The 25,301-nt window shown below is 49.7% G+C and overlaps 1 protein-coding gene across 6 annotated transcripts in view; it reads right to left on the reverse strand.

Moving 5' to 3' along the window:
* LOC121588690 (putative uncharacterized protein DDB_G0282129) overlaps positions 1 to 25,301 on the reverse strand; it is a 55,238-nt gene that overhangs the window by 7,056 nt on the left and 22,881 nt on the right. For all 6 annotated transcript variants that reach the window (XM_041906929.1, XM_041906932.1, XM_041906930.1 and 3 more), the window contains exons 3-5: positions 21,079 to 21,172; positions 17,382 to 17,463; positions 4,391 to 5,455 (exon numbers count right to left, since the gene is read on the reverse strand). In XM_041906929.1, coding sequence (XP_041762863.1) covers positions 4,391 to 5,455; positions 17,382 to 17,463; positions 21,079 to 21,172 — 1,241 coding nt within the window. The remainder of the gene's footprint in view (positions 1 to 4,390; positions 5,456 to 17,381; positions 17,464 to 21,078; positions 21,173 to 25,301) is intronic.

Raw genomic sequence — 25,301 nt, forward strand, 5'->3', positions numbered from 1 at the left:
TCAAAGCTACGTGTGAGTGCGTGCGTGTGTCTTTGTCCCGGAATCGCGGGGCGCGTTTTCAGGTCGAAAGTGAAAGTTGTCAACGACGAGGGCGGACAACAATGCGACGGAATAGAACCGGAAAACAAAAACACCACCGTCAATCCGGATTGCCGCTGACGCGGTCGTTTCCATTGGGACCCATCGCTCTCTACCCGCCCAAACCCCAAACCCAAAACCCATCGGGGTTTCCAAAGTTCAGAAGAAGAGTTGCTATTTATATGCTTTTTCGGTGGTTGTGTGGCATTTTTCGGACTCCTCGTGCGCTCACTGATAAAGGTGTGATTTTGTTTTTACCACCCCAACCCCAAACCGAAAGTGAAGCCTGTCGGGGCTGCGCTAGTGAGCGCGGAGCGAGAATACAACTCCCCGTACGAGTTTAGCGGAGATACTGCGCAGTACCGAACGCCGTGCGTCGTTACGAATGTGTGAACCACCTCCAAAAAAAAACCCTCTAAACATTCCGAAACACACACACACAACGGGCCTTTTCGCAATCGCCGTGCCCGGTGGTACCGTTTGTGTTACCTTCCGAAGGTCTTTCAAACTGCCAGAGTCAAAACACAAGCAGAGGAACAACGCTGGAAGGTATCGCCAAGCACGGCACGGAAGGGGCGATACTGTTGGTCACAATGTATTTCGAGAGCTCCGAAGAGAGTTCGTCGACTCCGTGACGGATGAGATGACTGCACATGCGTTCGGTCGAGACGCGATCCGCGAGAGCGTATGTTACGCGGATGAGCCTCAATGGGTGAGGGGAATATCTCAACCCCCCCGCGGCCCCGGGTGGAGGCGCCTCGCAGCAGCAGCATCAACAATAACAACACAACCAAACATCGCCAAACAACGCTGAAATAAAAACAAAACTTTAAAAAATACCACCCCTCCCCGCCAACCAACACTGGCCTAGCTTTATGGTTCACTTGGTTCACGAAATTCGGCTAGAAGCTCGAGATTTAAAAGAAAAAAAAAAACACACCACAAACACACCACAATCGGCAATTCCGGATGGTTGCTGCGGTGTACCACTTCGCTGGCTCTTTCGAGTGTTAGTGGGAGCATTTCTTGCAAGCTCCGAATGACGATGTCGTAACCACCGAAAAACCGCACTGTTTTGATTCAGTTTTGGGCCGGGTTCAATGGCCGCTTTAATGCGGCCCTTAAATGTAGCTTCTCCCTCCGCTCGAACCGCTCCAGCTGTTAGGAAACAATGCCGGAGCGATATTTCGAAACCGGGCACTTGGACAGTTTTGCACCGGGAAGAACAACAACAGGTGCGCGGAACATACGACACAAGACGAACCCGAAGCTGGAGACGGCTGGTGAAAAGTGAAATCTATTCTGATTTGAAATGCAAAACTGTTCCCATAGCATGCGACGAAACCGAAATCCTTCCCGTGGATCCCTCCCAGGTCGGAACAGCTTCTACAGACGTTGCTGAATTCCAACATTCCAGGGTGCCATTTTGTGAAACCTGCTGCAACCTGTACGCGTTGTTTCCCTTCGCAACCGTCCACGCGGGGACTTCTAATTATATAAATACAATACCGTTTGCTTGCAATCTTCCTATACGCCATGCCACCGTGTGGTTGGGAGTTCCCCGTCGTGCACTTGTTCCTACCCACACTCATACACACACACATACTCACAACCGCAAAGACTTACCACAGTGTGGCACGAGGGGAATAGAGAAGAAGAGCAGCAACAAAAAAAGTGAAAGTTGCCGAAAAATATATAAATCTCCCCGCGGGCCAAGCAACCGATCGATTTCCCAGTACCGGTTACCGGGTGGGTTTGTCGGAGGTTGTTTTTTTGTAGTTGTTGTTGTTGCTACGGGTAGAGTGCAACGAGTGGGGAGCACAATTTTGGAGCATTAGATCAAAATAAAGATCGCTGGGTAGACGCACACATTGGCAGCCGAAAATGAAGACGGAGAGAGGGAGCAGGTTCCGCTGTGGTTGAGCTCGCCTCCTTCGCGCGATCTTAGGCTGGTGCTTTCGCCTTTCGGTTTTCGTTGTTGTGATTTTATTACACTTCTTACACTGTTTGTCACGAGGAGGGGAGGGCGAGATGGAGGAGTAAGCTGCATAAAGGGGCATTGGCATGTACGAGCTACCCTCCCCTGCTTGCGCACCCCTGGGCTAGTGGCTCTAGTGGTGTTTGTTTTGGGGTTGTGCTTAGCTTCTCACATCTCCAACCATCTCCGCATTAGAAGGACGTGGCGGGTGGGGCATGTGAGCGGTCGCAAGTTGCATAACGTTCTCTTCACCATCACCACCACCACCACGACCACCATTATAACTCCACGGACGACTTATTCCAAACTATTCTGCTTGGACATTATCAACGACGCAGACCGCAGCGGACTTTGAACCTGTCGAGGGAGATTTTCGAGCGTGTCGCTGCGCATATCAACAAAGGGTGAGCAATACTGAAGACGCTTCAAAATGTGGCCCGGTTTTGGCTGTGCTGTGCTGCCCTTTTTCGCAATTCTTCAAGGAACTCCTTTACGACCCGCCGGAAAGGAAGCAATGCAAACGGCATTTGAGGCTTGCGCTGCTAAGCGAATAGGTAATATTTGTCGACAGCAAACCGTCTTGCGCATGGCGCGCGTTGCCACTCCGTTTGACGACGCTTGCTTGAGCAACCACTTAAGAAGTGTGTCACGTACATCGGGCAGGTGAAAGCGAAAGCGCTATCTATCGTCTAAGAGGGGGCTCAGAACGAGCTGGCATCGAGGCAGGAAAATGGGATTTTCGACGGGAGGGGCGTCAGCCTAAACACGCTAAACACAGCGCTGTAGCTATTAATAAGCGCCTTTAGTCGTGAATGGCGATTCATAAATCCAAACGACTTGCTGTTTATTGTCAGCTCATGCAAATGAGCAACGGGTCTTGGGTGGTTTTTGGGCGAAAGGGCGAAAATTTCGTTTTCTTTCGTACAATTTGTCATGTTAGAGGGGTTTGACTTAGCATCGAGACTTAGATAACATGGATTCTTTGATTTAAACATGAATTCAAGCGGAGAAGCGTGAAAGCCCGCCGAAGGTGACGAGTCATGCAACATCAAATGCTAACTAATTTCATCATCTCCACCATTTTCACCTGCAACACTATTCTCTCTCACTCGTCGATCTCCGCATAAGTCCTCTCGTTGATGCTCATTAGTACGCGGATCAAAATGAAACCCCCTACTTGCTCCAAAGATTGATTGTTGTGTGTGCGCGTCTAACTCCATGACGTGGTTCGAATGGTTCGATCGTGGTGCGTATGCGAGAAGAATTAACCCTTCCATTGCTGTCGCCCGAACCGAGGACCGAGTATCCTGAAAGTGGTTGCCCCCGAAAAGCACAATCCCAATCAAAACACAATCATTCCCATCTTAACTAACACACACACCCGTCGGCTGTCGAGTACTACACCGGGCTAACAAAATTTCGCGTGTGAGATTCTGCACGCTTATATGGCATTCTCAAGGCTTGCCGGACGAACCATCGCAAGATGGCGCAATCGGAGCGCGTGGAGAATATCTTTGACAGCCGGGCGAACATCGGGCGAATGGCAAAAGGTTTTGAGTGTGAGGTGTTGATTGTGGTCACAGCGCTGGCATCGGTGGCACGACGTCATGCGGTGATACAATCCATCCCCCTATGCATACCTCTCCCTCTCTTTCTGCACAACATGTATGTGTGTGAGTGCGTGCGTTCTGCGGCAGCAAATTTTTGGAAAGTCGTTTGCCAAAAATCCTTCTCCTTTTCTCCCCTCTATGAAGCGTGTAGTGTTGACTACCTTTGTTAAGCTTACGCAAGCGGCACAATGGCACTCGGCTGCAATAGATACACCGTAGTTGGCGCAAGGCGTTGATGTCTGATTGTGTGTTTGACGGGGGAGACGGTGTGCACATGTCACGTCCTTTTTGGGGAATCATTTATCTTCTAAACGTCAGAAGTTTGATATCGGATGATTATTATTGAAAGTGTGAACTTTGTAATGTCTGAACGAAACTGGCGGATTAAATCCCTGGGAAATTAACTACAAAATGACACCGTATGAGTAGGTCTGATACAAAGATATCAACTCAGACTCTAAGGCGAATCTCCATAAGACCTATAGCCTAGAAATGCATTAAGCTAATTAATCCTGATGTTATGGAGTATCCATGGATATTCCCCCAAATGCAATATCTATGTGAACCTTCAGTGAATAAATCAGATCAGAAAATTTTGGACGCCAAGTCGCTTATGAAGCTTTGAGATGTTTGGCTTCGGAAAGACATTACTGCAAGTAAGTATGTCCGTAGCTATCGCTGAGAAATCGCTTGAAATCAACCTAAGAATGCTCCACCAATTTACCTGATCGATGTTGTGATGTTCGTTCATCTGATGGAGCAGCTTCTGGTTGAGGGTCTTGAGATGATTGTTGCCACCGTCGTACAGGCTGCTCCGCTCGGCATAGTCATCGTAGTCCGTGTCCCGGTCGGTGCTGCTGAGCGCGCTGCTGTTGCTGTGCAGGGTACCGTTCGTGTGGCTGTTGGCCGCGGCCAGCAGCGCACTAAAGTCCGCCGTCGGTCCGTTGGACATTTTGCGCAGCTCCGGCCCGTTGGTGGGCGGTCCGCTGCTCATGTGGCTGGTCGGGCTGCTGTTCAGGCTGCTCGCCTCGTCCCGGGCCGACCCGCTGCTGCTGTTGCTGGTCGTACTGAGCGAGCTGACGCCGCTCGTCGTCAGGTGGCTACCGCCCGGGCTGAGGTTGAGCGATTCCATCAGCTTGTGCTTGCTTTCCAGCGTCGCGTTGCCATTGTGGCCGGCCCCATTCGGGCTGCTGTTAGCGCTGTTGTTGCTGGGCGAATGGTTGCTCGCGTTGTTGTTGCTATTGTTGTTGCTGACACTGTTGTTGGTATTGTTGTTGTTGTTGTTGTTGTTGTTGTTGCTACTGTTGTTGTTATTGTTGTTGTGGTGATCCTTATTATTGTTGTTCTTCTCCTTCCGGCCACCGCCGCCGCCACCGCCGCCCCCGCCGCTGCCGGCGCGCGTTATTTCCTGGATTTGGCTCAGCACGATCTCCCGCTTGAATTGGTCGAACTTCGACTCGCCGTGCTCATCCCCGATGATGTCCGATATGTCCAGCATGCTCCCGCCGCTGTGCCCGTGGCTCGCGATCAGCTCGTTCTTGATCTTGTGCTGACTAGCGGCGTTGGCGGCGGCGGCCGAGGCTGCGGCAGCCGCGGCGATCGCGGCCGCTGCCGTCGAGTTCATGATCTCGTCGTCGAACTGGGCGTCGTCCAGCGTGTCCGAGTCGAACCGCTTGGTCGAGGAGAACAGGCGCAGCGTCGGATCGTTCACCTGATCGCTGAAGTACACGTCCATCAGGTTGAAGAATGGCCACTCGCGACGCTTCGGCTCCTCGGACATTTTGATCGCCTGTAGCGCAGAAGAAAGAATGGAAGAAAGAAAATAGTTGTACCTATTAGTAATGAGCTCGTAGTTGTTTCCTTTTCCTACCCATCGTTGTGACCTCTAACATCGACCCCCGTCCCAGCTCTCGCCGCACATCATCACCTTTGCACTTGACAGGAAACGCTCGATCGATCGATTCGAACATGCTCCATTCTCATCCTCCAGCAAGACGAGCCGTTGTTCCCATTCTGCCTCATGCCAGTAGTTGGCACGGGCCTGTTGCTCCGAAACCCACTCGACCGCACGAGCACAGTCGGTCAAGCAACGGCACACGGCACAACGGTGCAACGGCAGAAGATTACCCCTCCACCAGTGACCCAGTTCCCGAGTTGTTCCGGCCCCGTGGCGAAAGCAACGGACCCAACCGAACGTCAGGCGAGCGAAGCGGGCCCATGAAGCGCGCAAAGTGGGAACTGGGTAAGAATCTACGTTCCCGGTTCTCGTTTCCCCCGTTTCGATGAAGATCTTCCGTGGATAGTGTGCGTGAGAGTGTGCATGTGTGTGTAGAGCTATTCCTACAGGTCTGAGCTTATTCTGAGACGAGCCCAACCCAACGTCTAACGGGGATGAGGTTGAGTCAGAAGAGCAAAAAAAACAACAAAACATTACTCAGTGCACTCACTCTCACATACACACTCACACACATACACACGCCGAACGAGTTTGTTGAGCTGGAGCGTGGTAGTGATGCTGCCGTTGGCACCAAACCCCATTACCCTGCAACGATGATCGTAGAGAACTCGCCTCTTCTGCTCTTTTCTTGTGTTTGACCTACTTCCAGACCCAACTCCGGAATGCTGGCTGTTCTATATGTTGCCGAGCTCTCGTGTTCACTTCCTTCCCCTTGCACCACGGTGGTTTCGTGCGCCTAGATCATTTCCTCCCAATTGCCGAAACGAAGACGGTGAGAAACCAACGACCAAACCAACGAGACCACAAGATCCATCCTTCCGGGGGTTGCCTATTACATTCTTCTGGCTGTGGGTATGGGGAGAATCCCAATCTAAGTCTGCCGCAGCTCAGTGCGCTGCTAGCTTCGGGTGCCTCCTCTACCACTGAACCCTCCCCCCAGAAAGAGGGTTGGCTTTAGCGAGGGGGCCAACTTATTTATGGTGGGAAATTGGGTCATATTCCGACCGCGAAAGAATAAGCTTGAGAACTTTCCAACCCGGTGGAATAGACACCAGCCGAGAAATGGGTCAATTGCAGGAGTTGAAGGGGGGAGGTCTGATTGTTAATTTTTGGATCACTCTTTTTTGCCGTCTCACGGGTTCTGCTTTGTGGTGGAGTCGATCTTCCATCGTGCGAGGGTCACGATCCCAGTTCGAAGCCAAAATTAAGACCCATTTGGGAGGATGGGGAACCAGCGGAAATATTCAAGCTTTCTTACAGCAGATGTAAAGAAAAGCTCATCCCAGCAATATAGGAAGCACATTTTCTGGTTGCTCTTTCTGTGGTTTACTTTTCCGCGCCTAATTTTGACCCAATTAAGAAGATGAGCATTTCGTTTTGATGCAGCTGTTTAAATTCTCTCAGCATAGTAGCATAATGTTAATCTCCCTGCCTCACCGGAGAATCCAACTTCAAAGTCGAGCCGTTTGCTGGGTCCGTTAAGAAACGATTCCAACGCTGGCCCACTTTGCAATGGACCTGCACAGTGCTTAACAGTGCGCTTGTTACGCTTAACAAGCGTGAACACAGAAACCGACTCACACACACACACAATTCGGTATATCGTCCACACATCCGGCAATATCGCCACAAAACGCGCACACCACCTCTGCCATTACCCAACACGGTCGCATGATTTCCTGCCCTCTTGCAACCTTTATCGCCCGCGACTCATCACCCCGGGGTTTTAGGCGCTGGCTGCCGTCCAAACTGTGCTCTATGGCCCCTGCGCCCCACTGGACCGCGGTAAGTAATCTTGTAGCTTGGTTCTCCTCGCCCCTGCTGCTGCTGCTGACACCATGTTGCTCGCTTTTAAGCTTGTAAATCCGCGCACATTCCTTCTCGACACGCCGTGGAGGCAATCAACAACAACAGCGAGCGCGTAATCAGCGAACCGGCCAACGACTAGTTTTTTGGGACACCACAGTCACTCCAAAAAATCTTCCGATCGAAACGGAAAACCTCATGAAAATGTATCAACACGCACACACACGCAGACCCCGTGTGCTGGGTTGGTAGGGTGGGCAGTGCTAGAAATTTTGGTAATCAGCGGAGCGCGCTCGCGAAAAAAACAAGCAAGAAAAGCGCCTCTATAATGAGGATCACATCTGGGCGCAATTCCTTCGCGCGAACGACCTCCGGCTGGCACGCATCGAAGAACCAACCAGCCGACCGCTGCCTAAATTCACACTTCCAGCCACCCTGAATGCTCCAATGGGGCGGTCTAGCATCGGGGGTCTAATCATCTTTAGCTTTCGTGTGCCCTCGGCAGCATCAGCAATCAGCACCGCAGCTGTCCAGCATCTTTCGGGGTCTGCCCGAGTGAAAGTGGTGCCTAGCAGTGAGTGTGTGTGTGTGTGTCTGTGGACTATTCGGACCAGCTATTTCTCTCGTTATGGGTGAGCTGCATTAGTGGCTCGCAAATCAGAGGCAAAGATATGGTTTCGGAAATAAGAACGCACCGTTAAGCAGACTGCATGGTCCGCGGGCCGTTTTGCGCCCGGCCGGGTGGGATGCCTGGGTGCATTAAAAAAAAAACACATGATTAACGATTCTGACTGTGGGGTAGCTTAATTTTTCACCCTTTCACATGGTGCAGGAAAACGGTTTAAAAAACCCAAGAAAGCATGAAGACAAAAGAAAGCTAAAGCCTTTGGAAAATAGATAAACCACTTGCCACAGCAATTGGAAAGTTCCTCACACCGTCCGCGGTAATCCTCCGGTGCTTTGTACCATGTGAGCTTCATCTTCTTGCCCGTCCCATTCGGAGAAGTCACCAGCTTCTAGGACAGACAACTGTGCTGCAAAACACACACACACACACATAGACACACACGCGTGCGCACCATGCACGGGTATCGATCACCAAAGTATGCTGTCACCTTGCGCGCCCCAGTGCTGCCTAGACTAGAGTGTGTGGCGGAAAGTGAAACTACGTCTTTAACACTTTCTAATCAATCGATACCCTCCCTTCCCCGGCTGGTTCGTTCGGCTGGAGAAAGTGCCAACTAGGGGACAAAGAAACCTAACCCACCCCGACCTACTCTCCTTCTCCTAGCTCGACACATCCGTCCGGTCGTTTGATTTGCTCGGCACGGTCTGCTGATTGATGTTTGGCGACGCGCATATCATAAATGTCACATCGGTGCGGAACGGATGATAAACTGTGGGCTTCGGACCGGCACACACACACACTATCGCTTGTTTGCATGATGATTTATAGCCCCCGGTTTAAGAGTTAAGACACGCAGTTTTGGGCGCTATTTCAACAGTTTTTTTGTTTTGTTTTGGAGGAATAGGTTGAAAGCTTTATGCAACATTCACAACAATAGAACGTGTCTCATCTTTTAAACAATGTGTTCTAAGGTTTAATGCAGCAACCGAAACGTTGACAAGTTTTGTTATAAATGGATCTTAATGTAAAAGTTAAGAGTGGAAACAAGCTAGCCATAAGGGAACAGGTCTTACGGTACCGTTCTCTAAAATGTGGGTCACTTCAAGAGGAAGTTGCTTTACCTACCATGCGTACCGATTTGCTGAAGATGATGTTTCTCATCCTCTTTACCCTTCCAACGAACGCCACAATCAGCTGAAGAAGGGATAGCAACAACAAACAAAAAATCCATCCCCAACTACGCTCCGAAAGCTCATCTCACGGATGTTCTAAGCTTCAATCACTGGAAACACATCAAACACGCGCTCGGCTCGCCTAGAGAAAGATGCCACTAAGAGCAAGAACGCCGTTACCTGGCCGCCTTCTAGCCGAACCGCGCACGAAGGCCAACGGCGCACACCCGGCTTGACGCACTTGGCGCGCGCGCTCTCTCGCACGATCGCAGCAAAGTCAAGGTTTACCCTAAAAGGGAGCAACCAAGAGGAGGAAAGCGGCAGAAGGGCCCGCGTAGAACGTACCTCAGATTGGGGTTGCCCGTTAGCAGCTAGACCCTCCCAAGCGGGAGAGGGAGAGCGTGAGCGAGACGCACAACGATGGGGTGGCGCTGGTTACGGACAAGAATGAAGAATGAAGAGAACAAAACAGAACACGCGAAAGTAGGTTAAGCGTAAAAGCTAACGGTTCTTAACCGGTCCGGTGCGTAAGCGGGTCTCGCTCGAAGTGGAGCTGAGCGACTTTTCTCAGAAAGCCGGAGAGCGTGCAAGGGTCTGTGAGAGTGACGGATAGAGAGAGAGAGAGATATGGTGCGGCACCTGTGAGAGGGGAAGCGATCGTCGCGAGAATGAAAACACTGCCCGTGGAATCCACTGAAGAATGAACCACAGCCCTCGAGCTTTCTCCGCCCAATGCTCAAGAGCGAGAGAGCGATCGCGCAGACAGTGGGAAAGAACCGCAAGCGGGGGTTCGGAGGAAAAAGTGGTTAAAGTCGATCCGGAAAGCGGAAACCGATTGGCTTATTTTTTGTCCCGTTCTGGTGCTCGTACGCGCGGACGCAGTGCAGCAGCGCGGACCATACCCAAGAACTTCGTCATCGCCCACCGCCTAACGGGTGTCGAACGTGCATCGAGCATTGGCAGCTTCCCATTGAGCGTTCGATTGCCTTGTGGGGCTCATTTTTGCACGTGTTTTTTTGCGCGACTGTTTTGACGTGCATTACGTGCCAAACGCCTTAACGTGTCCGCGCATGCAGCTTCTCAAGCAGCCCTTTTTTCCCACCGGTCTAGCTATTTTGGGAAAATTTCCCATTTCATTCAACATTTTGCAAGTCAAAAAAACGCGGGGAAAAAAGACGATGAACTCACTATTATTAGAGTAAAAAACAGTTACCAAAAATAACACGACCCTCCAGTGCCGTCGCCAAGGGCACAAAGACCGGCAAGCGTGTGTGAGTTTTGCACATTTGGCAGAGAATTTTGATAAACTTTCCAAAAAATCCACCATCTTTTGGCACACCACCTTGAGCGAAATGGACCCTTATTATGGGTTTTTTTCAATTTTTTTTTTGTTTCCTCAAAGGCAAAACAGCGCAGGCAGGCGCGTTAGCGGTGTTGCTGTTGCCGAAGGGTCAACGCTACGGGGAGCCCAAAATTTGGGCACAGACTTCAAGGTCTCGCCACGGTAACTGTAAACAAAAGCTCGCTCTAACATGCGCAAGCCATAAACAGGGCGAAGTTAAAGAATCGTGTGAAAAAAGAACTTTCTGTCGCTGGAAAGGGCCACAAAAAATTGCCATTTTATCGTCTTATTTTCTTTTCCAACTAACCGAAAAACGATAACAATCAGCGTCCGTCACAGTAGCAGCAACACAATTAGCTGGGGGAAATTCGTGATGAAAAGCCAGCTGCGATGGCCCTCACCTAGCTGCGCAAATCGTTCGGTAAAAGGTACGGTTATGGTTTGCGCCGCAAACTTTCACGATCGAACAGGCGATCGAGGAAAAATGGTGTTTTATTATTTTCCACGTTAAAAATGTGTGTTATTTGCAAAGCCCCCCAGCACACACACATACATTACGGCAATTGCGAAGTAATAAAATGGCACTGCAGCGCCGATCAAAAGGAAAAGATTTACATTTGGCAGAATCAAGTGGAACATCACTGAGATGAGCGCACTGATGTTGATGATGATTATGATGATTCAAGCTAGCCCCTTACACCGCAATGCGACGGGGTAGGCCTGCCACCTGGTTGCATAAATAGAAGGGTGTAAATACTAGCCACCAGGAAGCTTGCAAGCGTTTTTTGAAGCGTTTTTTCATCACCACTCAAAAGCATTGATTAACGCACAACTCGTGCCAGTTCGAGTGTCCGATTTGGCTTTCCATCGGCAGCCGTATGCGTGCAATGTGATGAGTACAAGTAAGATAAACAATATCATTAGAAAGGCAAACACACATCGCCTGCCGGAACCTTTGCCTCGATGTCAGCGGGCCCGATTGGACAAATTGCAGCAAGCTGGTCGCGCTATCGATCTCCTGTTCACCGCCCAGTGGTGCTTGTTTTTCCATTAGCGATACGCACGCCAGCATAGGTAGAACTTCGGGGCTGTACAACATATAGAACGCGTTCCCGGAGATGTTGCGTCGCGATGTGGCGACACTGATAAGGTAAATTGTCACCTGAATCGCCACTTAAGATGCGGCTTCCCTTTCGGGCTCCCGTCGTTTGCGTTTGTTTGTTGTCCGAGAATCGACAATTGTACGATCTCGGGCCACCGATTTCGGCGAAACAGCGTTCTCCGACACGTGAGCACTGCGCTATCGCAACGCCCTGGCAGCGAAGTGGACGGGATGTTGTTATAAAATGATAACATACGCTACATGCCCTTAACACATACGAGCTTTCGCAGACGTTAAGCGGAAACTGCACGCAGCAGTAACTCTTAAAGCACATTAACTTTGAATCATAATTTTTTTTTGTATATGTGTTAACCACCGAATTATCCACCTGGAGTGCTGCTGCTTTCCAGCCGGAAGCAATCGCGCTGCCAATGAGCTGCCGCTTCTGGAGCGTAATCTACGTGATTCGGCGGGTTGGCTCCGAAAAAACTAGGTTGCACATTACAGCTTCGTTTAGGGCCGGTATGCGCCGGTTGCTTGCGTGTTCCGATATCCGTTCCAAAAAACGATCTGACAGCAAAACACGATGACGGCAGCAAAAACAAAAACCTGAACACACGCGCAACGAAGAATTGAGCGTAACCTACAAAAATCATTGGTTCCTTCAGACTGGCACTGCCTGGAAGCCGTGAAAGGTATAGGAAAGGATGGATCGGTTCGTAGCATCATCACGCAATACTTCTGCGGCGGAAACGGGACCACCGTATGAAGCGATTGTTTTGATTTCAGCTCTTTTTAATAATAACAAACAGCAGAAAACTTAATTCAAGACACGGCTTATCTTAGCCGTGATCTGTGAAGCTGAATAGGAACATCTTTTCCAAAGTTTCCGCAGCTTCTAGCCCAAGCTTTGTGGTGGTTGAAAGCAAAACGCAATAGAAAGCGTCGCATTCCAGCATTAAAATGATGTATTGTTTAGCTCTCCAGCGTCCGCAAGCGTTTCACTAGATAATCCTCCGTCCGTGTGCATACAAAACAGAAACCGCCTCGAACATACTGCCTACATGTATTTTTCCTTCCCCAAGATGATCCAACCCCTGAATGGGGCTATTTTACATGTTTTGGTCCTCTACTTGTACGCTCCTACGACGCCTACGCAGGTAAGCTCGCTTTGGCCTCGCATGTAAACGATTACCATCGCTGTTCACTACGTCCCATCTCGTTGGAATGCTTTTTTTTATTTCATTTTCCATTTATTCTACCCACCCAGCCAAGATCTTCTCCGGGAAGACACCTTCCACAGCAGCACGACACGACACCGAACGAGCGGCGATTGAAGCTCCCGTTACTTTAGAACAGGCTTCCTGGAACGGGCACATGTCGGTGAGTGCTGCTTGGGCTGGCTGTCCGTTTGACCTACTCTTCGTAACGCTTGGCCACACCGGCATCCACCAGGTCCGGCGAGAGTCGACCAGCCGAGCGGTCCATCCATCCAAAACACACCCCACAAGAACAGCCGCTGGCCGAGCGGAATATTGCCGAGACTCGGCGTACAGGCGAGAAACGGTGTAACTGTTCGGTGACGTCCACTCCAGAACTGGACCAACTAGCTCTGTTCTCTTTTACTCTCTTTCTCACGCGTTCTCACCGGCTGCTCGGTGCGTTCGTTCTTTGCGCAAACTTCAGCACGCACCACGCGGACCACGTGTTCAACCGAGCACGTGATTTTTGCTAGACGGGAACCACCGTTAGAACACCACAACAATCCGGGGACCCAAACGGTTTGCTTTGCTCGCATACACGTACCCGGCTGCACACTTGATCGCACAGACGGTATACACCGACGGCTTAAACGGTATCATCGGACCCGCTAGTTCGACCGGCTAGGTTGGCAGCAGCTCTAACTGCCTGGAAATTCTTGGCGCGTCCGTGCCTTGTACGGGCGCCGGACGAGCGAGTTCTTATTGACCGAGTGTGCGTCCGAATGGGGTAAGCGTTAAGAACACGGCGGATTACATTCGTTCTTCGGGATGTCACGCTTCGATGGAACCGGACCGGAGGGGAAGCAGGAGCTGTACCACCACCAGCACCGTACGATTTTCGCACGAATGCAATCGAACCGTGACGCGTGGAACGGTACCTCTTCGGACAATCGAACGGGGCATTCTGAGCTTTCGGCAGCGTTTTTTTCGCAGTACGCACGTCGTATTTAAAAATACCAATAAACTTGTACGCACCGTCGTGGATGATATTATAAGGCAACCGTTTTTAAACTCGTTTTACTGCTCCACCATCATCCAGCTCCAACGAACGGACGATGAGAGTTGGGCACTGGAACCGACAAAGCAACGAGCCCCAACGGGAGGCAGAAGAATGTCTTGCCGCTCATTGAAAGCCCATCAGCATGCCCTAGAATCATGATGAATTACAACGGCGGCAGGGGCTTTCGCTCGTAACCACCGAAGAGCGTGGCACCACACCAAGAAGCATAGGAACACGAACAAAAAAGTGCCTCAGCCTCTCCCAACCATGGGAAACATCATCTAAGCAGACCAGCAACAACAGCACACGGCAAACGGATGAAGGGGAACTAAAATGTGCTCTCTCCCTGCCCGGGTCCGCAACGGATTAATTCTGCGCTTTCTCTCCCGCTAACATCGACCTTTACGATCTTTTCACCCAGTTTCTCGCCATCTACGCCATCCCTCAACCCTCCCCTTTGAGCCTTCCCACCGTAGATGATCTTTGGAAGTCTTTTGCACGCGCGCCCAGCCATCCGTCCGCCCCGTTTGCGTTCGGTTTGGGCGAGATGTTGTCAAAGCGACTGCCGTAGTAACAGACACTCCAAGGCGGCAGGCACACCGCGCCCCGATCCCTCTATGTCACACATGTACGTGTGCATGAGGGCTCTCGCGTGTGTGTGTGTGTGTATGTGTGCGGATGGCTTCGTAGACGATCGTAACCACAGCACGGCATCACTAGGTTGGTCCACCAGCTGAGGCGAACGGTTTTGGGCCTGTACAAGCGCATTAAATAGAGAAGAAACAAAACCTTTCTTTTTCTGCCTGCCTGCCTTTGCAGGCTTTCTATTTCCAGTTGGATTCTTTCCGAGCGTTTTAGAGTGTTTTCTTGCAGCAGGGGATAGTGGTGGTGGGTGGCGGGACGAGCTTAGTTTCTATTGGCGTTTTACGTTAAATTTTGTACTTATCCGCTGCTACCTTCCGCTGCAAAACCGCACGAACGATGCATGCGGTGGTGCTTTCTATGGTTAAATTCTTTTTTAAAACGTTGACCAGATTGCCCAGATGCTCACACGCCACATGTGCAATCGTAGCTGATGGCGTGCTGCAGTGACCACGATGCTTTCATAGAGACCAACTGCTCTTAGACGATTAAATGCATTCAAAATGTACTACCGTTTTATGCTATTCTTCTCGTAGCAAAATGCAGCGATATTCATCATAATAATACCAACTAATCTTAGACGATCTTTTTCCACTGCTCTTACCTCTAGCCACCTCCAACGAAAACTCAAAAAAAAAAACGTTTTACTTCCTTTCCGAATTATCTCACCTTTCCCAATCGCTCCCAATTATTATCGGTGCGTATCGTCCGCCAAACATTTAGCAACGCATTGAGCGGGCGCGCGCGCGATAGCAACTCAAACAAAAAAAAACGGATGAAGCAACATAATTACTAACGCACCCCGGACGGAGGCTTCTCAACCTCTTCAGCTTCCGCCGTTCTGCCTTCCGGCCACCACTTGCGAAGTGATTAATGAGTCCAATTTCAAGCTCAGCTGCCGATCGGACGCAAACACCGATGCGCCTGTGCCTAGAACGCGCAGAGGTTAAGCCGTGGCGCGCAAAGACGCGCCACCCTAACCTAACTGTAGTTCAGTCCCTATCGCTATGGGTAGAGGAAGAGCTAACCGATAACCGGTACGATGGGTAACGATTGGCTAAAGCTTTATATAATTATTAAAATGTGTTCCGTTCCTGTGCGTGTTTCCCCCTTTCGCTACGCATTTTATTGCGCTACTCGCTACAGGCTTTGCAATGTACAGCTAGGACCCGTTCTCCGTGAGCGTGGTTCATGGCTGCTCGAGCACGTGTGTACCGTTTGTAGGAAGGAACTATAAACGCGAGACACGGCGTTTGGTGAGCCTGAAAATTAGAACAGAATCAATAACATCCATTTTATACATTACACACCTTGTAAGTGGTCGAGCAAGCACTTGGGCTGGGCGCTTTAAAATATGCTTTATTCATTCGGTGGAGCACACTGGGCCGCTAAGGCGCTCAACACTTCCTGGTAACCTACTTTCGTTCGCTTCTTGGAACTTGGGGTCAGCTCGTCCACCATCGCTAGCTCATCATCCCCCGTCCCGCATCCCATGCAAAACAGAACGGAAATCCTACAAAACAAACCCTCCACTACCCACAAAGCTCGAGAAGCTCTAGCAAACTGACCCATGCAATGAGATGGAGAAGAACCCGGATCTCCAACCACACAAACACACACACACAAGCAAAGCCTTCATAATTTCGTACGCAGAGCACTCAGACAAAACGGGAAGGGATGCAGGAAAAGGGCCACACTGGTACCGTTCTTCTTGCTTCGCCCACCGATCCGTCGTCGGTCTTTCTTCGCTTCGAGGAAGGGTTCGAGTCCGCGAGCCGCGCAAAGATCGATATCTGTCCATCCTGCTCGCACTTTCACCCGTTCTTTCTCCGGCACCGCGTGCCATCTTTTGCGCTCGCTTCGGCTACATCTCACTTTACATGGGATGAATAATAAGCGAAACAACCGAAAGAATGCTGCCCCGTACCGAGTGCGAGCGGGAGCACGCGCGCGTGTCGCTGCATGTGTCGGTGGTGGCAAACGTGTGTGTGTGTGTGTGTGTGTCCATCGGTTGGAGTCGCATGTATCGGAAAAGTAGGACACTGCGGTGTACCGGCTCAAGTACTCGGCTCAATTTCTCCCCCAAAGCGCACGCGGCTCCCAAACCCGAGGACGATTTGAAGTGTGCCGGAGGACAGGAGCAGGCTCGGAACGGTCGGTTTTGGGCGTTGAATGTCATGGCGGGCCGTAACCTTCGTCGCTCAAGAAAGGAACCTTTTAGGGGAGGTGGAGCTGGACCTGGTGCTCTTATGATGCTGTACTGGAAGGTGTGGGGGAGGGGGAGGGGAGGAAGGAGGCTTGTGAAGCAGCCAGCGACAACGGGGCAGGTTGCGGTTTGTTGTGAAGCACTCGACTCGACTCGTGGAATTTCCATTGCGATCGTAGACGAAGCATCATCTCGTGGGATCTTGAAGAGTGACCAATTTGGAGACCGGTCGCGCGACATCAAGGACTGGGAGGATGATCATCACGGCGATGATGATGATGATGATGGTGCGCAATGCGCAAATACAAACGCGTTTGCAGCAGAGAAAGCTCGAGATTCGAGATTCTTTGTCTCATTCTGCGGAGTGGCGTGGTTTAAGGGTAGGATTTTAAATGGATTTTCAATAAAGAGTATAAAGCTCATTATCTATGTTCTACAAGTTTGTGAACAAGTTGAGATGCTTTTTATATGCCAAATAAATAAACAGATCAAAAAAGTTTTGACTAAGAATGTCTATTAACCTTTCAACACCATTGTCCGTTAAAATTGTAAACCACTTTGTAGTTGACGTTCTTTCCTCTTGCTCCACAAAACCTACCTTGTACTCCTGCAGGAGATTGTTCCATTTTTTGATGATTTTCGAAATCGGTAAAGGCACGCTGAGTTCTCGTTCAACCACACTGCAAATAGGGGAAAAAAACAAAGAGCAAACAAATCAGAAATATGAAGTAGAAAGCATGGCAAGCATAAAAACAACGATTAAAGATACATAAGTACAATATAATGAACGAGCAAAAGCAGCGCGGCAGTTGTACCTGGCACGCCGGTGGAATAGTTTGCGGGGCAGAAAGAAATAATCATTAAGACGGAGAGAGGGAGAGAAAACCGGCAAGAAAAAGAAACACTCACAGTAAAGAATACACAGCGAAAGCTCGGCCGCCGAAGGAAGAGAGAAGCTTTACAAAACAAGGCAACGAAAAACAACGACGCTGCGCTCCTGTAAAGGGGAGAGAGAGAGAGGTGTGTGTGCCGAAAGGTGTGCACACACGTGTGGAAAAAGTAGAAAGTGAAACTCTTCACCACGATCTTCTTCGCTCGCGATCGCTCCCCATTTCCCTCCCCCCCCGTCCCCCGTCCCCCGTCCCCTTTAGCGCTTGCAGTCTTTGGCAGTCTTTGCGTCGCATACTAGACATGGTCAGTGGCACGCCAATGTTTTCATCACTAATTATCAGTCCGCTCAGGTGGACTCCCCGTGCGCTAGCATAGCTACCGCCCGAGCGATTGACACCGCCACTGGAAGGCCGGGCACACATGCCACTACTAATATCTCTTCCCTCCCATCCCCTTTCCCGTGAGAGCACTTATCTAGAAAATCTGTTTTTTCCTTCTGCTGCTGCACCTCACTTCATCGCCCATCGGGTTGTTCATCTAGCTTGCGTGAATGTGTTTTGTTTGGTTTTGTTTTTGCTGCATTTGCTATCTTTTCCTAAGCCTCACTCGCCACTCCTCGGCGCGTTCTCTATCGCGTGTTTTCCATTTTCTAGACTCCATTCGGATCGAAACCCCTCGCCCGCTCGGCACGACCTTGTAGGAATGCTACGGCCCAAACATGTAGCCTGTCCACGACTCTCAACCTATGTGTGTATGTGTGTGTTTGCGGCAAAACAGATCCGGCACGGCAATAAAGCTGCACCACTTTCACCGTGGCAGGAGTTGGTACCTGCTGGGTAGAAGCGGCTGGCCAAGCGAACCGTCCGGGCCCATTTGCTCCATCCGGGAGGATGTGCTGGAATCGATCGGGCAAATCGCGCGACCGCGAATGAACCTATGCATTATGATTGACAAGTGCAGTGTCCGACAGTCCCTTCCCGGGACACAGGTGAGTGTTTGTGTTGTACAGCGTAAGTACCAAATCGCGGTTAAAGATGGCGATTTGCCGGACATTGTCGTCCGTCGCGGTTTTGCTATTCTTATACAACGTGAGGGACAAATTATTCAATGCGCTTTAGATTTCTCTTCCCGCCCAGTAGTGGACAGGCTGAAGAACAGGCACAGTAAAGCAGCGCCATGGCAACAGCCAGCGAGGCAGCGTGATTGGAGAGCAAACGATTTGCATGCACACCGTACGCAGCGCCACTGGCAGCGAAGTTTGTCAGCAGATCGCGACACTTTTCATCGCTTCCCTCTGCAGCACAGCCCGGGTGTGCACAGACCGGGAGCTTCCAATGCAGCGCATTGTTGAAGTGACTGGTGCTTCATCGCGCGCGGTTGAAAGGTTCGTCGTCTATCTCCCACTCTATCTTTATCGCACTCTTTCGCACATTCCATTTCTCTCCCTGCGCAGTGTTTTGTTGTTAACATAATTCTGCACACCACGTAGCATACATGTACGCCCGATGATCGAGCCGAGCGATGGTGGTTCGATCGCCATGTGTGTGTGTGTGTGTGTGTGTGTGTGTGTGTGTGTGTGTGTGTGTGTGTGTGTGGTGTGTGTGTGTGTGTGTGTGTGTGTGTGTGTGTGTGTGTGTGTGTGTGTGTCTGTGTGTCTGTGTGTGCTTTTACAAGTGTGCTTTACTTCTTCATCATCATCCACTTTGGGTTGCTTCTTTGATACGTTGTTTTCTCTCGCACTGCTCCCCTTCCCCACCTAAACCCCATTCGTGGTTGTGTTTTGTCTGCGAATGTTTGTTGCAAATTTCACTTTTATCGCTTTCGGGCTGGCGTTTGCATTGGGTTTCTTTTCCTTTTTTCTCCTCTTTTTTTTTTGTTTGCTACTGACAGGCTTGCTGCTTGCCACTTGCGGCAGGTATCGGTCGTCTGACGGAAAGTGAGATTAGAAGACTGTTTGACGCGCATCGTACCGTGCGCTTCGTCCACATTCTTCCTCTGTTTTGCCTTTATATGTGTGTGTGTGTGTGTACGTGGGGAGTTTTGTTTTTATTTGTTTGTATGTTTATGATGCCTACCGCGGGCCCGATCGAGGATGGAGCTTCCTTGTGTGTTCCGAAGGGTGGGGTGCATATATGACTTATGTTGCGTTGATGAGGTTTCTTCTGATAGAAACTTTCCCCGAAAAAATGGCTCAGTATTTTCTTGTTTTTTTCTTTACTAGTTTTTGTGTATTTCTTGTTCACATTGATCTTATTCAACAGCCTTTTTTGTACAAGTGCTCGAAGCTATAAAACCCAAAGCAAAGAAACAATCAGTTTGATCAACATCGATTAAGCTCGTAGTTTTGCTTCTTTTCCCATCGCAAAATGCTATTTCCGACCCTTTTATCGTACTTCTGTGCACTTTTGCCAGCGATAAAATAAGCAGCTACGTTACAGATTACAGCTTACGCAAACGAGAGCAAGCTCCATCCCTTCAACCCAAAACCACACACCCAATCACCACAGTCCGGCTCTGTTCTGTAACGCTCAAAACCCATCAAACCCTTCCATTTGTTGTACGAAATTATTGTACGCCCAAATAGCCGACTGGTAAGCAAAACTTTTACAGACGAAAAAACGACTAACCGGAGCAAAACCATTAACACGCCAAAGCCCACTCTTACCACAAAGCTTGCGCGGCCAGCTCGCGGTTAGAAGTAGCGGAAGTAAAGTACCAGCCAAAAAATCCCATATAATCTCCTCAACAAAAAAAAAAAAGAAACGAAACGGAAAAGAAAATCCGTTGTTCACTCGCGTGGCCCCAAAAACGTGGTACGCACGGAAAAACCGCACCAGCCATCCCTAATTGATCGAGCCCTCGGTGCAGAACGGTGTTGCGGTGCTGGCGATAACTCCAACAGCCTCGGCCGGGGACAAAGAAACGGGCCCGAAATGGTGGTGAAAACGTGAATTCCATCAAAATCTCACCGCTGGACCATCATATTTTATATTGTTTCATGTAGCTTTTTTGTCTCTCTCTCTCTCCCTTTTCACTCTTCTGCTGGTTCGCTTGCTAATTCTTTTACTTCCGATTCGCTTCCGCCAGCGGTTCGCGCTGATGCTGGCGGTACTGTTTGCTGGTGATCTACTTCTCTTCGTGCGGAAGAAACAGAATAATTAATACCCTTCGGGCAATAAAGTAACCAGTAACCGGCAGTTTTGGACAGCTTTAGCGCTCGTTCGCTTTTATAACATTTTTTTAAAGGAGACGAGCGATTAACGGATCAGCTCGATGCAAAACGGTACAAAGCATATCGCCCTAATTACCGACAGTAGCCATTAAACTACTAGCACACTACTCTATCGGCGCGAAGATGACCCACTATTGGCTTATTCTAAACGACGAAAAATGAAGATACTTACGCCCAGGCATATTTCGACGCGTTGCGCTTTCCAGTAAACAGAGGCGACAGCTCAGCGCGCAGCCGGATCAGTGTCTTGACCTTATCAGCTTCCCCTGTAAAGTAGATGAAAGTGGGCAAGAAATGGTATTAAAAAAAAGGTTGCTTTTAATTTTTTTCGGACTTATTTCACCCTTGCGATCCTGCAGACACGCGGATAAAGAATATTGCTTGACATACTTTCCAGAATATGGAGCATGTGCAATGTCGCCCAAAATGGGATATTCACTTCCAAGCTTCCACCAGGTACATATGGAATGGCGAAAAGTGGCCAGACGGGGCGGACGGAAGACACAACAACTACAACAACAAAAACCTGTCCACCCGACAGCCAATGCCAACGTTTCCGTCCGGTAGAACAACTTTGAGGACCCGCAGAACGAGCTCGGCGAAAAGTGGGGAAGAAAGGGGTGCACCAGAAAAACTTTCACCCGAATGGAGGTGTACCTGGCTGCAAATAAACGGCGATGGGTGTGACATCGCCAATCCACGACCGTTGTCGTCGGGAGGGGAGGTGCTAGGAAGTGTGCCGGCGGGTGGAAGTGGGCTCGTAAAAGACGTAACGAGAACATCCCGAGCTTGGAACGTAAACCCCGGCAGAGAAAGTTTCTTCCCTCCGCCCGCCGCAACGGCCCGCAGAAGCAAAGAGAATGCGAGCTGCTGCGGGAAAGATTTCAACGCAGCTACCAACATGCAAGCGACGAACCCCCTCGCTGGGAAACGTTCGCTGCTCGCTTATCGCTTATCGCAATGGTACGAAAAGCAGAACAAAAGAGTGATGCTCTGCCGTACGCAACGGGGAAAGGTGCGGTCCCAAAATTAGGTTATCTTCAGTGGGCTCTGTGGGCTCTGTGGTGCATCAGTGCGCGAGTGTGCAAGCGCGTATCTTACCAAACCACCTGCACCTGTTGTTTCGTTGCACGCGTAAGCCCTTTTATGAGGCGTAGTGAGCTGCAGTGGATCCCGAAATTGTTTTTCGTTGCAGGAGAATTACATTGTTTCTCTCAGCATTCCTTTCCCGGAGCCAGATTGGCAAGGGATCGGTGGATTGATGAATAATGACACATGTGTGTAATGATGCTGCTGGTGCTGGTGGTGGTGCTGCTGCTGCTGTGATGACGATTGGGTGGCTTTCTCTTTCACTAAGCTGTCATTTTTCGAGCCCGAGTCACACTCGTTTCTCCCTCCTGAGCTGCTCTCAAAGCAACGAATCGTTCCAAACCTTCGTGCTGAATCACTTATCATACCAAGCTGCGCGTCACTATGGGGTGAGAATATTGGTTCGAACTCGATGCGCATCGGCAGAGGTCGAAACAGTGTCTTGGTACAAGTTTGTCGATTATCTCTAGCACTAGCTGACCACTCGCACGCCACCATACAGCGAGCCGTTTGCATACATTCTGCTTCAGTGTATCTACTGCGAAAAAGGCGAAAATAAGGGCGAAAAAGAAGACGCATATGTCTAGCTAAGTCTAAAAGCCTTAAGAGCAGCTCCCACAGAGATCGCACCATCGAATTAGAAAAAAAACCACTAGGAAAAATAGAAAGTGTTTCTTAATTTTCTTCACCCTCCGCCGTGCTGTCGCTTCCCCTCCCAAACCTAACCCTTTGTGGTGGTGCGCAAAGTCGCAAAGTCGTTGGCATCTCCTCCACCAGTCACACACACACGTACATAGAAGATGGAGCCCTACCGTCTTGCTTTCTTCCTCTTCTCACCGTGCCACCTCATCCACTCATTCCTTCGCAACCGGTTGCGCTAAGCTGTGCAAAGATCGTACCAGATCTTTGTCGAGCGGCGTGTGTGAGCGTATTTGTGAGTCAACCGTGTGTGTGTGTGTATATGTGTGTACGACGATGATGGGGCATGGTATGGCATGATGGGCGAAGAATTTTCTCTTTCAACCGAGAAGACTTTCACCGATCGCGGGTTTCGGTATGAGCGTCATCATCATCATCATCATCATCATGATCTACTTCTTCGTCTTCCTCTTGTTTTGCTTACACGCCAGCATGGCCATTATCACTGCCTGGGATGCACACCGTTTTGCTCTGTGTTTTAGCGCAAGCGGGACTGGAAAAGGGGAGAATTTTCACCAGCACAAAATGTGCGGCGAGCCTGCGACATCGAACGGCGAAAAAGGGGAATACGTTCGACCTGTCGACCTGCATAGCAAAGAACCCGGATCCGAGCGGGCAATCAAATTTACATTCCCTTCCAAGCGTAACAAACTCAATCGCTACTAGAATGGCGGCACGCAACTGAGTGAAGTTAAAAGTGAGATTTTATGTTGGCAACAATTGCTTGGAATGTAAGTTACGTTAACATATTATGGTTTCCATTTATTTTAGTATTTACTTAAGTTTTCCAACGAATTTGTTTGCATGAACAAAATGATGTCGTTTTCTTATTTGAAAAACGAATTTCCAACCAGACTAAAGTATTTTTCTGTTATAACTCTTCTAACTAGGTCAAAAGACAAACGTTTAATTCTCTAGTGCTTATTCTCATCCCAGCAACACATTCGGTGGTCTTGGCTTTCCCGAACCAAACAAGGAAAAAAATGAAACACACCAGCCAAAACCACCCTGCTTGTTAACGTCCTTCACCCACTTGCCGAGTACCGAGTTGGAGTCTGACGAGTTCAAAATTTGCTCCCAACACGACCCTACCTCACCCGGACTTTATCCACCATCCGAGGCAGCACGTGAAAAGCGTGTAAGGGAAGAAAAAAACAGAACTCGTTTCGTGCATTCATTTTTCCTACTTTCCTTCTTTCCTCACCCACCGACAACCCCCATTTGTGTGTTATTTTGTTTCCGATCTCGGGAGAAAAAAACTATGCTGGCACGACGACGACAACGTCGGTGGTAGAAAAGCCAGCCGCACAGTCACGAACGGGCAATCGTCGACAGTATTTTCCAACCAAACGAATCGAACGGTACGGCAGGTACCGGCATGCAACGACTCGGAAGGACGGAGACGGCCACCATATCCATTGGCGGAAGTGTGTCACCGTGGGATGGAATAGATTTCGGCTCTACGAAGCTAGCTAGCACGGCTAACTTCCCCGTGGAACGGCGGGAACCTCCACGCGAGAGAAAATGGACAGACAGGAAAGTTGTCGCCGCCAAAATGAAAAGAATGCTTTCTTTTCTAAAACCCTTTCTCGAAAATGAATTGTGTGCTAAGTGTGTGTGTGTGTGGGGCTTTCTTGTGCTGCTCCATTGTGCGTTTTCTTTTCCATTTAACAGGTTAGTTTTTTTTTCTTTCCTTTGCTTTCCGTGAAGCAGATATGGACCATGTTTTGCTTTGTTTCGTCGTTAATGCTTCTGCGACCCGGTCGGCGGCGGTTCTCACTGTCCTCCAGATCTCCGCGCGCCAGTGTTCGGACAGTGAAAGTAAGCATAAAAATCGTTTCCGCTAGGGTGTTTTTGCTTCTTCTTCTTCTTTTTACTCTGTTGTGTTGTGCATTTTTCGATTCAAACAGGAATCGTTAAGCGGGTTCGTCGCCTTACCGGACGCTACTGTCTTTTGCTTGCGCTGCTTCCATGGCGGTATAAATAATTCATAAGATTTCCTCCTGCCAATGTTTGTGTGCGTGTGTAAGTGTGTTAAAAAATTAATAACAATGCTAAATCACTTGTCCTTTCCTTAAAATACTCAGCAATTCAATTTCAATTCAATATAATCCTCACAATGTGTATTTAAAAAAAAACACACACACACAATCCAAATAGGAAAGATTGTTCTGCTCAGGCAGCAGCATTCCAGCTTCCCAGCAACAATCGCCTGCATGGTAAAGATAATAATAAAAATTCCGTGCCCTTCCCCGGTACCGCTTACCGCTGACCTAGATCCCGCCAGCAGATCGCCAGGCGCAGCAGAAGCGGTGGCCAGATTCGTGCGCCCCGAAACATCAAGCGCCCGTGGGGAAAGCTTTCGCTCTCGAATCGCCCGAATCGCAGCAAGAAGAACTACCGATGGCGATGAGCTCATGGTGCTCGAGCATGGTGCGCACAAGCACGAACAGTGTGAAGAATGTAGCTCTCGCCCCTGTACAAACTACTCTTTGCTACTACGGGGAGCTACTATGACGCGCGACTACTGCGGTGTGTGCATGCAGTCACTACCTCGCCCCAACACAATCCTTTAACACACACACACACACACATACATCGGACACA

Source organism: Anopheles merus, chromosome 2R, assembly GCF_017562075.2.
Source record: "Anopheles merus strain MAF chromosome 2R, AmerM5.1, whole genome shotgun sequence".
NCBI classification, from domain to species: Eukaryota; Metazoa; Arthropoda; class Insecta; order Diptera; family Culicidae; genus Anopheles; species Anopheles merus.